Source organism: Talpa occidentalis, unplaced genomic scaffold (genome assembly GCF_014898055.3).
Source record: "Talpa occidentalis isolate TD23 unplaced genomic scaffold, MPIMG_talOcc4v2.1 talOcc4.16, whole genome shotgun sequence".
NCBI classification, from domain to species: domain Eukaryota; kingdom Metazoa; phylum Chordata; class Mammalia; order Eulipotyphla; family Talpidae; genus Talpa; species Talpa occidentalis.
The window spans coordinates 1,750,912-1,766,318 of record NW_023601653.1 but is presented as its reverse complement, the minus strand read 5'-3'; the positions used below and the strand labels follow the sequence as shown (position 1 = coordinate 1,766,318).

The 15,407-nt window shown below is 67.0% G+C and overlaps 1 protein-coding gene across 2 annotated transcripts in view; it reads left to right on the top strand.

The window, feature by feature from the left end:
• The window catches only part of PRR5 (proline rich 5), a 36,745-nt gene extending 24,004 nt beyond the window's left edge, over nucleotides 1–12,741 (top strand). For both annotated transcript variants that reach the window (XM_054695983.1, XM_037513398.1), the window contains exons 2-8: nucleotides 432–512; nucleotides 3,054–3,102; nucleotides 4,155–4,212; nucleotides 7,306–7,397; nucleotides 7,738–7,878; nucleotides 10,495–10,630; nucleotides 11,867–12,741. In XM_054695983.1, the coding sequence (XP_054551958.1) occupies nucleotides 4,176–4,212; nucleotides 7,306–7,397; nucleotides 7,738–7,878; nucleotides 10,495–10,630; nucleotides 11,867–12,294 (834 nt within the window). In that variant the 5' untranslated portion in view covers nucleotides 432–512; nucleotides 3,054–3,102; nucleotides 4,155–4,175 and the 3' untranslated portion in view covers nucleotides 12,295–12,741. The remainder of the gene's footprint in view (nucleotides 1–431; nucleotides 513–3,053; nucleotides 3,103–4,154; nucleotides 4,213–7,305; nucleotides 7,398–7,737; nucleotides 7,879–10,494; nucleotides 10,631–11,866) is intronic.
• Nucleotides 12,742–15,407: the final 2,666 nt, after the last annotated feature.

Below are 15,407 nucleotides of genomic sequence, written 5' to 3'. Positions count from 1 at the left end.
GGCCCTGTGGCAGGAGGGGCTCCCTGGCCGGCTGGCTGCAGGGGACACGGAGCCGGGGCCCACTGGCCAGCTTAGGGGCACCTCGAGCCCAGAGGAAGAGAGCCAGCCAGACTTGGATATGCTGGGACTGGGAGGGGCCATCAGAGGGTCCCCCTGATTCCTGTCCCGGGCATGGAGGGGTCAAGAACATGGGGAGGGAGGAGAATGACGGGTCAGGGTCACCGCACAAGTGGCCAGGAGGTGCTCCCTCGTTCCCTGGCTCAGGCCCGGGGCTTCGGGGGCAGGATGGGGGGTCAGGGCGGGAACAGTAACTCCGAGGGCACGGGGTTTGCCCGGCCCGGCCCAGCCCACTGCTGCTGCTGCCCGTGCCCGGGCACAGGGAGGCGGGGAGGGGCCTCGGCCTCGGGGCAACGCGGCTCTTTCCCCCACAGCATCCACAACGGGGTGATCGCCGTCTTCCAGCGCAAGGGGCTGCCGGACCAGGAGCTTTTCAGCCTCAACGAAGGTGTCCGGTGAGTGGCCTCTGCCCTGGGCTTCCATGGGGCAGGAAGGGGGCTTTGGGGGTCCGCTGGCCTCCCTTGGGATTGTGTCCTTAGAGCCAGCCACAGCTCCCTGGCTCTCGGGCCTGGCGGCCTGCACCCCACCCCTCCTGAAGACACCTCCGGGGGAACTTGGGTGGGGCTCAGACAGCGGCTGGCCATGATGCCCACATTCCCCGCCGTCCAGAGAAGGACGTTTATTCCGCTCAAGGGGAACGACCCACCTGCCTGCTTAGGGGAGTTTTGTTCCCAGAAAAGCAATTAGAGTGCGGCCGAACACCCCCATTTCCTGTGAAAGCCTGGAGGGGCCAGGCCCACCCGCACCCCGTCTGGGGCCTCCTGGGGATCTGCAGGGCCAGCGCCCCGACCTGGGTTACTGTGGAGGCCGGACCTCAGGTCGAGACTCGCCAGGGTCACACAGCTGCTGCCAGGAGGCTGCCCGCCCTGCGGCCCCCTGTGGCCTGCTCTGCTTCAGAGGGCCCAGGACGCCCAGGGAGGCGCTGAGGCCGGCTGCGACCCAGGTGACCGTCCACAGTGGCCTCTGCTCAGGGAGGCGTGAGCTGGTTGAGCCCACAGCGTCCGCCGCGTGTGTAAACACCAGAGGGAAATGTTTCTAAATAGTTGAGCGGAACAGCCAGCCCAGCCCCCTCGGTGGCGACCGCCAGGGCTGCAGCCCACGCCTGTCCTGGGGGGCTCGCCCCCTCGGGAGTGGGCTGGGGGCGGGGAGGGGGGCGGAGAAGCTGCCCCGTGCCGTCACCTCCGCGGTTCTCACCCCAGGAAACGGCAGAGTCGGGGACGGCCCCCGAGCCCCCGGACAGGGAGGCCACCGGGGCAACTTCTTTCTCGCCCATTAAAACCCAGTGCCGGGAATTGTTAAGGGCCTTCGATGGAGGCCGTGTCCTGGGCAGCCTCACGCCCGAGCCCCCCGCGCCATCCCCTCTGCCCCGCAGCCCCAGGGGGTACACACCTCGTCTCTGCTTCGAGAGGAGGAAACTGAGGCTCGGCGGCCTGGGCTGCCCGGGGCCCCAGGGCTGGTCAGGGAGCTGGGCCTGGAGCCCTGCCTCTGGGGCCCGCAGGCCCCCCACGACTGCCCCACCCACCCCGACCCGGCTCTCTCCTTCACGGGGCCGATTAAATAAGTAAACTTATGTGTTCAATCCAGGATCGCCCACCAGCTTTGGTCCCCCAGGGGAGCCTTGAGCCTGGAACCTTCGATTCATCACACCTTAACCCAAATCTCCCCTCGGTTCTTGAGGTGCTTACTGTGGCTTGGGAGGGGACCCCGGGCCGTGAACAGCAACGGGACTCGGTGGCCTTCATGCTTCCCCTCAGCCTTTTAGGACCTGGGGCGCCACGGTTTTCAGCATCGACAGCCAGCACTGCCATTCCAGAACAGTGTCATCCCCCAAGAGAGTCCTGTGCCGTTTACAGGCACCCCCTCACCCCCCCGGCCCTCCTGTCCTGGTCTGCCTCTGCAGGCTTGTCCTGCTGAGCAGGCAGCCGCACGTCATTCCTCTTCTGGGCCAAGTAGTATTCCTGGGTGGCATGCGCGGATGGATGGGCTTGTGGCTGTTCTGCCCCCGGGCTCTGAGGGGTGCCGCAGGGGTGTCCGTGGGCATGGGCTCGTGTGGATGAGTCTTCTCTCCCTTGGGTGTGGACCTGGCTGCGGGGGCAGCTCATGCGGCCGAGCTGGGGCTTGCTGGGTGTGGTGCCAACCAGCTGCTGCCCACGACTGCTGTGGGGCCCAGCTTCCCCGAGCCCTCAGCATTGCCGGCTCAATCCTCGCAGCACCGGCGGGGGTTCCTGCCGACTCACCCCCGGTGGCTGAAGCTGGCGCTGTGCTGGGACGGGGGTGTTACTCGGTTAAACCCGGTCACCGAGATGCAGGACAGCAGGCCCGGGAGCAGTGCCGCTGCCTGCAGGTCAGGATGGGCCATGCAGCTCTCCCGACGGGGACAGCAGCCGGGAGCCGTCGGGGGCGGCTGAGCGGCGAGGGCGGCAGTGCTAGAGCGCCTTCGGGATGTGGCCGGCGGACGGTGACACCCGCTCTCTCAGCCCCGGGGGTGTGCACGGAGGGCTCAGCTGCTGGCCTGCGCGTCCTCTGTGGCCTTGGACAAATCGCTGGGCTTCTCTGAGCCTCTGTTGCCAGCAGTACGGGGCCCAGCGAATGCCAGCCTCGGGTTGGTGGAGGCGGAATAAACCCTGGGGTGAAGGGGGGAGGGGCTGGCAGGGGAGGGGACACGTGGGCCAGGGCTGGGGCTTCACAGGTGGACGAAGGAGGAGCCAGGTGTGGACGCCCAGTCCTGCGGGGGCTGCCTCGAGCAGGTGTGCGACTGCCCTGGCTTTGCCCCCGGGTCCCTCGGCTGCTGGGGTAAAATGGGGTAAAATGCTGGGGCCCTGGTGAGCTGAACTGAGCACCACCCCAGGGCCAAGCCTCACCCGCCCTGCCCAGGCAGCCCCGCCCAGCCCCGGGCCCCCGTGAGCCGATCCTGACTCTGCCCCTCCTGCCCACAGGCAGCTGCTGAAGACGGAGCTGGGGTCCTTCTTCACCGAGTACCTGCAGGTGGGTGGTCTCCTCTCTCGGGGCCAGGACTGCCTCCCGGACCGGCCAGGTAGCATCGCTGGCCGCCCACCCTCCTGGGTGGATGGAGCTAGGCTCCGCCTCACCATGCCTCGGTTTCCCCCTCTGCCCGGCTGCGATCATCATGGTGCTGAAATGGCCGGCCGCGGGTGGGTCTGCACATGGCGGGTCTCGGGGGTCAGTGTTGAGATTAGGTGTCCCTTCCTCCCGGGGCCTCGGGGCGGGCCCCGGACACAGCCCTGCACGTGGCGCTGGTGTTGGTGTCTCTGAGCCCGCGTGCACTCTCGCACGGGGCCTGGGGCTGGGGGCTGGGACCCCGGGCCGCAGCCTCCTGTGTCGGGGGCCGAGGGTCGCTGTTGACGCAGCAGCTGGCGGAGCGGTACCTCCAGCTCACGGCACGCACGCGGGGCCCATCCCAAGCTCACGCATCACCGAGTCCAACCCCAGGACTTCTCATCGCCCCAGAAAGCCCGCGCCCCTCCCCACGGCCCGGACTCTCCTCCGCGCGGCCTCGGGGTCTCCCACTGGAGCCGTGGGTGTCGGCTCCTCGCTCGGACCTGTGTCTTCGGGGGTCTCCCGCTCCCTTTGACCGCGGGCGGTGCTGCATTGCATGGAGACACGCTGTTTTGCTTGCTGGGCATCTGTCGGGGATGTCCGACAGATGGGGTGTCCCACCCTCTGGCTGTTGCAAATGTGCTGGGGCCCCATGAGCCTCTGCTTGCCCGGACGCCCCTGCTCCAGGGTCCCTGCACTTTGGCTCCACTGCTGGCAGCTCACGTGCCAGGCTATCAGGATTCTGGCCCCCCCGCTCTGGCGCCCCTCTCATCATGGGGTGTGAAGGCCGTCCCCACAGCCACCGCCCATCTTGGTGGGATCCAGGCCAGGCTGCGGCCCAGGTCCCCTGGGGGGCTGTGAAATGCCAGAAGTCCCTCCCCTCAGGGCCCTAGCTCCCTGCTGGAGGACTCCTGGGGCCCAGGCCCGCTGGGACCCCAGGGCGCCCCCAGAGCAGGGACAGGGTCTTGGTTCCCTTGCAGAACCAGCTGCTGACCAAAGGCATGGTGATCCTTCGGGACAAGATCCGCTTCTACGAGGGTGAGTGTGGCCGCCGTGACTGACCCTGGCTGGCCCACGGTGCCTGCTGGCCTGGTAGCCGGACTCCACGGCAGGTCCGTGGACAGCGGCTCCACTGGTGTGCCTGCTGGAAACCGGGCGCCACCAGCCTTGCCTGCACCCCAGGGTGGGGCCCTCCTGGTGAGCAGAGCGTGGAAGGGGCAGGAACCATCCTTGAGAGCAGTGGGCTGAGAACAGACTGGAGGGCACCTTGCTGGGGAGACTGTCTGCCCCCAACTTGCTGGCCAAGGAGATCTGGGCTGGCTTCCTGGAGGAGGCAGCACCCCAGCTGGCAGGACGGCAGGCAGGGCTTGGCACCGGTGGAGACGCCTCCCACACACGGCTCTGACTTGCACATTCCGGCAGTGCCTGTGCCTCCCACCAGCTCCTGCCTAGGGGAGCTGGGCGCAGAGAACAGCAGCTTTGTGCGGCTCGAGGGGCCCTGCCCACAGCAGCCATGTCTGCAGGCCCCCCGCGGGGAGCGCCAGCCACGTCCAGCTGCCCGGGCTCAGGACAGACACGGAGTCCCAGGCTGGGAGCCAGAAGGCCCAGCCCCCAGCCCGCTCAGCCACACACGCCCTTTCCTCTGGCCTCAGTGCCCCCCTCTTGGCTTTGGGGTGAGTTGGCTCCATCCATGTGCCTTGTGCCCCTCAGACCCCAGGCACCTCTAGGACCTGGAGATGAAGGAGACCTGGCCCAGCCCTGCCGACCCCCGGAGTGGGGACAGCAGCCGATGCCCCTGTCTTGCTTGGTTCCCAGGGGCCGCGCCTCCTTGAGGCTGCCCCTGGGGTTGGCTCCAGGCCCGGGATGGACTGTCTGGGGACCCCCTCCCCGGGACGCGGTCCGGGTGGTGGTTTGGTGTCTCAGCAGCGGCAGGCGGGAGGGGCTCCGCCGCAGCCAGGCCGGACACCCCGCGGCCGACACTGGAGACTGAGGTAGGGCCAGGCCCTCCTGTGGGCTCCGGCCGCACACGCGTCCTTCCAGAACCCGGTGCCCTGCTCGCCTCCGGCCCCTGGCAGGCGCCACCCGGCGTCCTCGCCCCCTCACCTCCCCAGAGACCCGCTCCCTTCCCTGCTGCCCTGCAGCTGTTGCTGGCCCGGCCGCCCCCGTGAGGGCTGGTTCCGGCAGCTCCGGGCCACAGCCGCCCTCAGCGTCCTCGGACAGACTAAGACGGATGGACTCCGTCCTGACGGGGGAGACAGCCTGGGGCTGCCTGGGCCTCGCTGAGCTTTGGGGAGCATGATGAGTCGGCCCCCCAGCAGCTAGGCCTGGCCCGGTGCTTGCAGCATGGCCTCCAGCATGGCTGGAGTGTGGCGTCCACCACGCGCCCTCCGCAGAGGACCGCACCAAGGCCGGTGTGAGGGGGCCCCCTGGGGTACCAGGCCCATGCCAAGCGGGTCTTCAATCCAGCCCCACCTCGCCCCCGCTGGCACCCGCAGACCACAGTCCCCAGGAGAGAGCCCCGCAGGGCGAGACCTCCGGGCAGCGGCCGCCCTGGCGGGGCCTGGACTGTCCGTCTGCTCCCGCCGTGTCTCCGCCCCGTGGCTGGAGGGCAGCCCGCGCTCCGTGGTCACCGCCTGGCCTCCACCCAGAGCCCCGAGGCCCCGCCGGCCCAGGAACTGAGCCGCCTTTCTTCTGCCGCGACAGCTGGGCCCGAAGGGACCTCTGTGTGCGGGCCGAGCCCCGGGGCGGTGAGCACCGGCCGGCCCAGGAGGGCACACGGGCTCCGGGGGCCTCCGGAGCTGACCAGCCAGGGAGCCCCCCGCCAGCAGACAGATAGCCGGGAGACCGGGCCCTCTCCCCGCTGGCCGGGCTGCCCCCACTTGGCTCCCTCCCGGGCCCACCCGCCTGCACGACCTGGGGACCTGGGGGGTGGGGCCCAGAGCCAAGGAAAGCAGGGGAAAGAGTCGGAGGCCCTTGGGCGGCCTCGTTCCCATGGAAACCTCGAGGTGGTCAGACCTGCCTGGCTCGTGGCCTGAGAGGCCGGCCTCGCTGGAGGCACCCACCACACCCGTTTTTCTCCAGACTGGCCTGTCTCCCGGCCGGGGCCCCTCAGGCTGCAGGGGCCTGGGCGCCACGTCCCAGGGCCTGCCTCTCCCGGCCCCGGCAGCCTCCCAGGCCAGCTTCCCGCACGTTCAGCTCTGCGTTTCCTAGGGAAACCAGAGGCAGCTTGGGGCACCTCCGGTGTCCCGCCTCCCTGGGGGTTAGCCACACTCGGGGGCACCGGCCCGTCCCCAGGTCTCAGCTTCTCCTAGTGCCAGTTTTCCACAGACCCACTTGCGTGTTCACACACCAGAATGTTGATCAACCTGGCAAACCTTCCTCCCACGTCAGCTTGGATAGCACCTCCTCCAGGAAGCCCTCCTGCCGCTTGACCTTGCCTCCCCTCTATCTGGGACATGTTGCTGCTGGTAGACGTGGGCTCTGGGCTCCCGAGAACCCACCTCGGGCAGCCTGGGTGTCCAGGATTCTGGGGAAACTGAATCTGTGGGAGGCTCAGCCCCTTCATCCACCCATTGGAGGTCACCCCCACCCTGGTCCTATGTTGTTGAGCTCGTGCCGTGGGGCTGAGCACTCAGCTGGGTCCCCAGTGTCAGGCCGGCACCATTCCTTTTTCTAAAGATTTATTTATGCATACAGGAGCTGGGGTACAGGCCAGAGGTGCAGGGGGTGAGAGGGTTCCCCAGAGACAGAGTGGGGAGCAGAACAGGCAGACTGACTGAAACCCACTGCTGAGGGGAGCAGCGGGAGAGGCAGGAGAGGTCTGCTGCGCCATGTGGGTTGCTCCCTGGCCAGGGGTTTGAACTCATGCTGCAGAGCAGGCCTGTCTCTGCAGACAGGCGGACAGCTTCATTGGTTGCATCCCGGCACCACTGCCCTGAAAATGTCAGCTGGACAAACAGGCGGATGGGGGGAGGGGCGGGGAGGGCGGTGGATGGACAGATGGCCAGAGATTGGATGCCTCCGCCTTCGGTCAGGAGGTCAGGACAGCCGGACAGGGAAGAGCTCTGTATTCCATCCTGTCTGCCCTGGGGGCCCCTGGGGAAGGGTAGTGACCGCTCCCTGCGCCCACAGGACAGAAGCTGCTAGACTCTCTGGCGGAGACTTGGGATTTCTTCTTCAGCGATGTGCTGCCCACGCTGCAGGCCATCTTCTACCCCGTGCAGGTGAGCCGCCGCTGCCCGCACAGCCTCCCTGTGGTCCCGCCCGGGCACATGCCTCAGCCCCACAAGGTGGAATGAGCCCCTCCCGAGGGCTCTGTAAACCTGAGTGGCACGCAGTAGGTCTGCCCCACGCCTAGTAGGTCTCACTGGGTGGCAGGACTCCTTTCCTCGTGTGAGAAATGCATGGGGCCCTCTCCTTGGGACAAAGGTCACCGAGAGGCAGAGGATGGGTGGGGCCCCGTGGGCCCGAGGGTCACTTCCCTGAGTGGCCCAGGGAAGTGGGGCTGGGGGAGCCGAGCCTCCGTAATGGTGGCAGGGTGGGCCCAGCCTCGGGTGTCCGCAGGGCAAGGAGCCTTCCGTGCGCCAGCTGGCGCTGCTGCACTTCCGGAACACCATCGCGCTCAGCGTGAAGCTGGAGGACGCGCTGGCCCGCGCCCACGCCCGCGTGCCCCCCGCCATCGTGCAGATGCTGCTGGTGCTGCAGGTGGGTGTCCCCACGTACCTGCGTCAGCACCCGAGGGAGCAAGGCTGGGCTCGGGCAGAGGCTGGTCGCAGACCAGACCCCCAGAGCAGCCCGGGATGAGCTGTGATTGAGGGGCGCACCCTGGGATAGCTGTAAGGGCGGGTGCAGAGGAGGGGCAGGGCTGCCCTCGGCCAGGGCCCACAGGAGTGGCGTGGGCCAGAGTTGTCCTCGGGGCCTCACTGGCCTCACACCTGCTCTGTCTGGCCTGCGGGGCTGAGAGCCCAGACTGTCTCCCCGAGAGCGCCGGGCTGGGAGCGTGGCTGTCAGCTGGGGTGGTGCTGCCCCCTGGTGGTCGCTGTGCCTCCTGCAGCTTCCTGTCGTCCTGCTGCTCAGATACCACCCCCGCCCGCAGGTACCACCCCCCACCTGCAGGTACCACCCCCGCCCGCAGGTACCAAACCACCCCTGCCCGCAGGTACCACCCCCGCCCGCAGGTACCACCCCCCACCTGCAGGTACCACCCCCGCCCGCAGGTACCACCCCAGCCCGCAGGTACCACCCCCCACCTGCAGGTACCACCCCCGCCCGGCCGTGTGGCCTCCATGACCTGTCCCAGCCCCTATGAACTTGGCCCCACTGTTTCTGACCCAGCTACATCTGAGGTGGCAGCAGCTGGCTAGTGTCTGTTGCGGCTGACTGTGTTCCCCGAAGTGGGAACACAGAAGTGGGGTAAAGGGGGTCCCAGAAGTGGGGTAAAGTCCTGCATGTGAGTGTGTGCCCGGGGCCCTGCCCCTCCCCGTGCGTGGGCAGCAGACACCCCTTCACCAGCCAGTGGTGAGACAGACGGGCGCCCGTGCCTGCCACTGCTGCTGGGGACGGAGACGGCTCGTGGGGTCCTGCGTGTTTTCTGTGCGGCTGGGGGGACGCTGGGGCCACAGGCCCGCGTCTGGGGGGACGCCGCGTCTGCCTTCTCTCATCGTCGTCCTGCTAGAGGCGCGTCGCTCTCTCCGATGTTTTCGAAGACCTGGCTTTTGTTTTTGCCCCTCAAAGCTCTGCCTTCCCTGCACCCCACAAATTTTGGTTTGGATTGATTTTTCTTTGGATTTCTTGTTGTCAGTGTCAACAGTGGCGGCTCTGATTCTTATTATTTCTTCTACCTACTTTGGACTTAATGTGCTTTCCTTCCAGTCTCGCGTGATCGCCGTGCGCGCCGTGTGCATCGGCGTTCCCTGTCTGGCTAAGCTCTGCTTTCGACGCCGCCCACACATTTTGACAGGTTGTCTTCCTGCTCGCACGCCGTTCAGTATCCATCCGTCTTTCTCGAGAGTTCCTTCTGCGACCCAGGGGCACCGGGGAGTCCCTTGTTTAATCTCTGTTGCGGGGCGTTTCCTAGTTCCCTTTCTGTTCTTGGTTTCTGCTGCGATTCCATCCTGGCCGGAGCAGACTGCGCTTGCTTTCTAGGCCTTTCATTTGCTGAGGTCTGTTTTACACCCCACAGCGGGCTGCCTGGAGCGCGAGGCGGGTCAGCTGTCCTTGGAGGGGGCTGTCCATGCAGGGGCGAGGAGAGAGCGCGGGCACTCTGGATCTTCTGCTGAATCCCCGGGGGTGTGGAGGCCTCCCGCTGTGACCAGGGCCAAGCTCTCTCCTCGCAGCTCTGGTTTTGCCTCTGAGGGTTCAGTGCGCTGTGGTTAGACGTGTGCCGAGGACTGTCCCGTCTTGCCGGACCTAAGAAGTCCCCCCTCATCCTTCTCTTGACCCCTGATAACTGCCCTGGGTCCGAGGTCGGTTTGAAATCACGCAGCTGCCCTGCTCTTTCTGATCGGCGTTCTCTTGGCGTGTCCCCGCCGCTTCCCTTTGAGTGTGGCTTCTTCGTATTTGAAGTCACTTCCTCGTGGGCAGCGTGGAGTCGGCTTCTCTTGCTGTCTTGAACTGTTATTCGACCCACCTGTGTCTTGTCCTTACCCAGGTGACAGCCTCTCGGGTGTCATCACGCCTCCACCCGCACTCGCTCGGGCCGGTGGCGGGCTAGCCCCACGCCAGGGCGGTACGGGACAGCGCTGGCCCTCGGTCAGCTGGCAGCCAAGCGAGCACGGCCGCGCTGGCCCGTGGACAGCTGCATTCCTCAAACTTCATCCGGAAGAACCTGGAGGAGGCCGGGATCCCTTCGGCGCACTGGGCAGGGGAGGCGAGGGGGGTGGGTTGGGGGTGAACGAGGCCTGGCAAGGGACGCGCGCAGCAGGTGCAGGGAGGGCGTCTGGCCGTTGCATGGACCTTTGCGGCTCCGCATGCACGTGGACCTAGGCCCGGGTAGTCTTTTCTGCTACGGTGCCCCCCAGGACAAGGGAGTGAGTGTGGGGGCCATGGGCAAATGAGTGTGGCCCCCAGGACTGGCGAACCTCATGTGGGGTTCTCCTGCGAGGACCAGGACGTCTCGCCTAATGCAGCCCCGGAGCCCTTTCCACGGGCGCCACTGTCTCCCAGAGCACAGCGGTGCCACGTGCAGTGGCAGCTGTGATGGTGCCGAAGCGGGGGGCCCTAGCTGCAGAAGGCAGGAAGGGAGTCACGGTGGGGATGGAGGGGGGCTGGCTAGCAGGCAGGCAGAGTGGGTGCCGGCACGTGACCCCCCTCTTCTTGCAGGGAGTACACGAATCCAGGGGTGTGACCAAGGACTACCTGCGTCTGGAGACTCTGGTGCAGAAGGTGGTGTCGCCCTATCTGGGCACCTACGGCCTCTACTCCAGCGAGGGCCCCTTCACACACTCCTGCATCCTGGGTAGGGGTCAGCGCCTGGGCCCTGGGCGGGGAGCGGGCTGACCCTTGGCCAGGTCCCCCTCTGCTCGTGGACCCCAGCCTCCTTAGTGGACAATCAGGCAGAACCAGGGCCCTGCGTGTTGCAGACCCTGCATCCCCCACCCCCCTGAATGTGCTGGACACCAGGTCATTGGGGTCTTTCCACGGCCTGAGGGGACCTGATGACAGGCTGACACTAAGTGACGTGGTGACCCCTGAGAGCCCCACAGGGACCTCTGCCTTCCCAGGAGGCCACATCTCTGCTCAGGCCTGAAAGTCAGGTTAACCAGCAAGCACAGCATGTGTGAGACCCAGAGTCCAGACACCCTGACTAACTCAGGAGCTCGGGGTGCACGGAGGATGCACTTGGGGAGCAGGCAGATTGGGCATCTCGGGACAGCTGGTGCATTGCAGGAGCCACCCACCGTGCCCCTGGGCTCATTTGCTGTGCCAGTCAAGCACCTATTGTGCCAGCCCCTGTTCTTGGTGCTGGGGGTTCAGCAGAGACTGAGCCCCATCCTCAGGGACTCCAAACCACCAGCAGAGGCAGACCAATGGGCAAAGAACCCCAGAGATGTCCTGTGTGGCGGGGTGACGTGGGTGGAGGGCAGGCAAATCAGCAAAGGCCTCCCAGAGGTGCCAGAACTGAAGGGTAAGGGAGCCAGGCTCTGGAAGAGTAGCCAGATGGAAGGACAGTCTGCACTGACTGCCCAGGCAGGACTCGACAGCTGGAGAACTTGGGGCCACCCAGGTCTCACGTGCCCCTAGAATAAGGGGGCCCCAGCACTCCGGGTCCCAGGAAAGGCCTGAACAGCTCGCCACGCTCAGCTTGTGGTCAGTGTCCAGAGCTGCAGGCTCCTGAGCCGGGCAGCCTAAAACCTGTTCCCCACCCAGCCTGGGCCTCTGCCCAGTAGTCCTCCCGGCTCTCCCCGCGGCTGTCGCTCCCCACGTAGTGGGCTGCCGGTTGACACCTGCCCGGTTATGCGCCTTGTTCACAGCCCAGGGTCCCACCGCACTCAGAATAAAACCCCAGCCCTGACCTCACTGGAGTGGCCCCTGTGTGCCGCGGGGTGGGGAGGCTGCAGGGTGCACGCCTGAACCCGCAGTTGGCATGAGGCTCCCCGCCGGCCCCGGCTAGGAGGCTGGCCTAAGGCGAGCGGGCGGGCCCAGCGGGAGCGTGGGGCGGGACCTGCACCCCGTGACGCCCGTCTCCCCGCAGAGAAGCACTTCCTGCGCCGCTCCCACTCGGGGGACATCCTGGCCAAGAACCCCGTGGTGCGCTCCAAGAGCTACAACACCCCGCTGCTGAACCCCGTGGCGGAGCACGAGGCGGAGGGCGCGGCGGCCAGCGGCACGGGCATCCGCAGGCACTCGGTGTCCGAGATGACGTCCTGCCCCGAGGCCCCGGGCCTCGCTGATGCCCCGGGCCAGGGCACCCCTGGGGCCTGCCCATCGGGGCCCTGCCCCAGCAGACTGTGTCCCCCCGCCCAGCCCCCCGCGCCCAGCCCGGGCGCCGCCCACGGCCCCCTGCTCTCCTGCAGCCCCGAGAACCTGGTGGACCAGGCGCTGGAGTCTGCGGACTCGGACTCCGAGGGCATCTTCATTGACTTTGGCCGGGGCCGCGCGGGCCGGCAGAGCATGGTCTGAGGCCCCGCGTGTGCCAGGGGGTGCTGGGGGCACGCCTCACTCCGCCTCTCGCTCCCTGCTGCCCTCAGCCATGCTGCGGCCTCTGCTGGACCAGCCGACTGCTCCCCAGCGGTCAAGCACCGGCCCTCCACCTGGGGCGCGGGCAGTGCCCCTGCCTCGCACGGGCCGCCCCGCGCGCACTGGATGTCCTCACTCCACCCCGCCCCTGGCGTCCACGCTGCGGACACTGTGAGCCCAGTGGCTCAGCCAGGCCCAGGACGACCCCCACAGCAAGAGGGGTCCTACTAGCCTGCCCCCCCACATTATCAGGCCATGGCGCCATCTCCTGTGTGGACCTGACTGTTCTCTGACTGTTCTAGAACCTTCTGCGGGGGGTGGGGGGGCAGGCACAGGAAGAGGGAGGAATAAAGCGTGTCTACCCCACTCCTGAGTCCGCTCTCCTGCCCAGGCTCACAACCCCCCTCTGGTGGAGGGGGCAGCTCCCAGGGCCGGCGATGGTTCTCCAAGACCCCGAAGGAGGACTGGGGGACCCGGTGCACCAGCAGGAGTGGATGCACTTGAGGCCGGGAGGGGAGCGGTGTGGCAGCCCCAGGCAGGCTTTCCCCAGCTCTCAGTGGTCGGCGCCTCCCTGTGGGCAGCAGCTGGGCAGTGGAATGACCAGAGCCTTGTGCCACCAGTAGCTGGTGTGTGTGTGTGAGTGGGGGGGGGGTGGTCATCAGTGTTCCTGAGCGCCAGCAGTCACCACGGGCCAGCATGGCATCAGGGGTGCTCTGGCCCTGCTTTGAAAGGTTCGGGAGACAGCGTGGTCTGCAAGGGGGTGTGGGTGGGAAGGGCGGGCGCTTGGGGACTCCTGGCCTCGTTTTGCTCCATCAGAGCGTGCACCTCTGCAGAGTGGCCGGTCTTGGGAAGGTGGGGGAGAGCCCCGCGGGCAGATGGAAGGGCGGGGCGTGGAGTCAGGTGGCCAGAGGGAGGGGCCGGGGATCTGCCGGGGAGCCTCCCTTCCAGGGGGTGCAACGAGGGTGCCTCGGGGGCCATGGGAGGAGCTCAGCTTAGTTGGCTGTGAGGTGGGAGGGGTGCAGCTACTGGCCCAGGCCTACGACTCTGGTGGCCAGCAGGGCAAGAGCAACCCCAGCCCCTCGCGATGGAATTTGGGGACCGGGACCCGCGAATGTCTGTCCCTGGGCTGAGAACCAAAGGGAACGTGGCCGCTCAGCTTGGCTGATGGAGCTGAGACCCCTGAACCTCTCCTGCTCCAGCTCCGTCCTGACCCCTGGGTTAAGGCCCAGAATGGGGGTGAGTGGCCACTGTCAGTAGGGTCCCTTCAAGGCCCAAGAGCTCTGCCCCCCATCCTATATGGGGGGGGGGGGCTCCTTGAAGTTCCAGCATCCACAACCCCCTGGGGGTCATGTCCATGCACACAGCAGGTGTCCCAGAGTCAACTCTCACAGCAGGTGTCCCAGAGTCAACTGCCTGTGCCTGGAGCCTGGCAAAGTGGCAGGAAAGTGGGGGAGGTGAGGACGGGCTCCAGGACCCCTGCAGCCCCAGCCACCCCCTCGCATCCGGTGGGAAACACGTCCCGGGGGTTAATAAGGCCCAGAGGCCAGCGGCGGCCCCGCAGGGGCAGGGGAGCTGATTTGGGGAAGAGACGCGGGAAGCCGACCTCTCCCGGGACCATGAACCCCCGGCCCGCCCCCGCCGTGTGAAGTGAGGTGCCGCATGGGGGAGAAGCTGCTCCGCCCCACACACGTTACTAAGAGCAAACTCACTAACGCGGGGGTAATGCCCCCATTTTGCACGGTGAGTCCTTCTCCAGGGCCACGCACTTGAAAGGCAGGGGGGCATTGTCACAGAGGCAAGGGGGTGACTGATCAGACAACGTGCTTGAGGAAACAGAAGGGACCTGCAAAGGGGTGGGCACCCCACGGGCCGCGTGTCGGCGCGCAGGAGGGGGCGCCCCTGGGTTTCCTCATCACGTTTGGGGATGTGTCAGACCCAGAAACGGGCCCCTCCCTGCCCCCCCAGCAGCTCCTGCTCAGCTCACACGGGGCACGTCCCCCAAAACCAGATCACAAGTCCAAACTGCATTGAGGCTGCTAGATGCAGACTGAGGGGTACCCCGGAACCCCCAAACGTGCACACTCTACTGGGGCCCAGCCATCTATGTGCACAAAAACAGTGTCCGAGAGACCTTTACTAGGATAGTGTCAGCGAGAGAAGAAGGACAACAGTTTCCCAGTAAACATGCCAACTTGCCCGTCCCCTCGAGGGTCACCGCCCGGACAAACAGGGCCGACCCGCAGCCGGGCCGCTGGGCGCGGGAGGGGCCGGGCAGGCCAAGGACAAAGTTGCAAAATCAAGGTACAAGTCAAGATAACGTCACCGCCGTCAGCCACCCCGCGGCCTCTGCCTGTCTCCCCCACGCGCCTCCTCCACAGCCCCCAAGTCCCTGGTGCGAGTCCAAAGCCGAGAAGCCAGCACCTTCCGCCCTCGCCGCTCCCCGTGTCTCCTGAGCCCCCGCCCCCCGCGTCGCCAGGCAGCCCTGGCCGCCCAGCTCCACCCCCAGCTCTCAGGAGAGGGCCCAGGGGGCTCCAAGTCAGTGGGGGCCCCTTTCCAAGCCCGCGTCCCTCGCCTCCCTTAGCCCTGCTCGCCTCGCTCCCCTCGGCTGCCCGGAAGGTGAGGGTCGGGCTGACGTGAGGCGGTGCTGGCCAGCGCGCGCCGCCTCCCGAGGCCTGTCCTGAGGTGGACATCAGAGCCTCGTTCAGAACCCGAAGTCCATTTCCTGCCGAGTGCTGCTCTCAGGCCTTGGCGACGCTGAAAATTCTGACATCGGCCCCGGGACTGCCTGTGGGAGAAGCGAGGCCCGCACGCTCACCCCGCCTCTCCGGCCTCAGCCTTGGGGACCACAGCCGCAGCCGCCGCCCTGCGCGGGCCGCCCTGCGCCACAGACGGGCCAGCTGGGGCGGTTGCGGGTCCTTGGCACGGAGGCTGCCGCTTGGCTGAGGAGCAGGTGGGACTGCGGCCGACCCTTCCTCCGCGCCCCGGGGCCGGGCTGGGATGGCCCTGCTGTCCCGGGGAGTCCGGTCGCCTGTCCCCGCCAAATACCCATAAAGCAG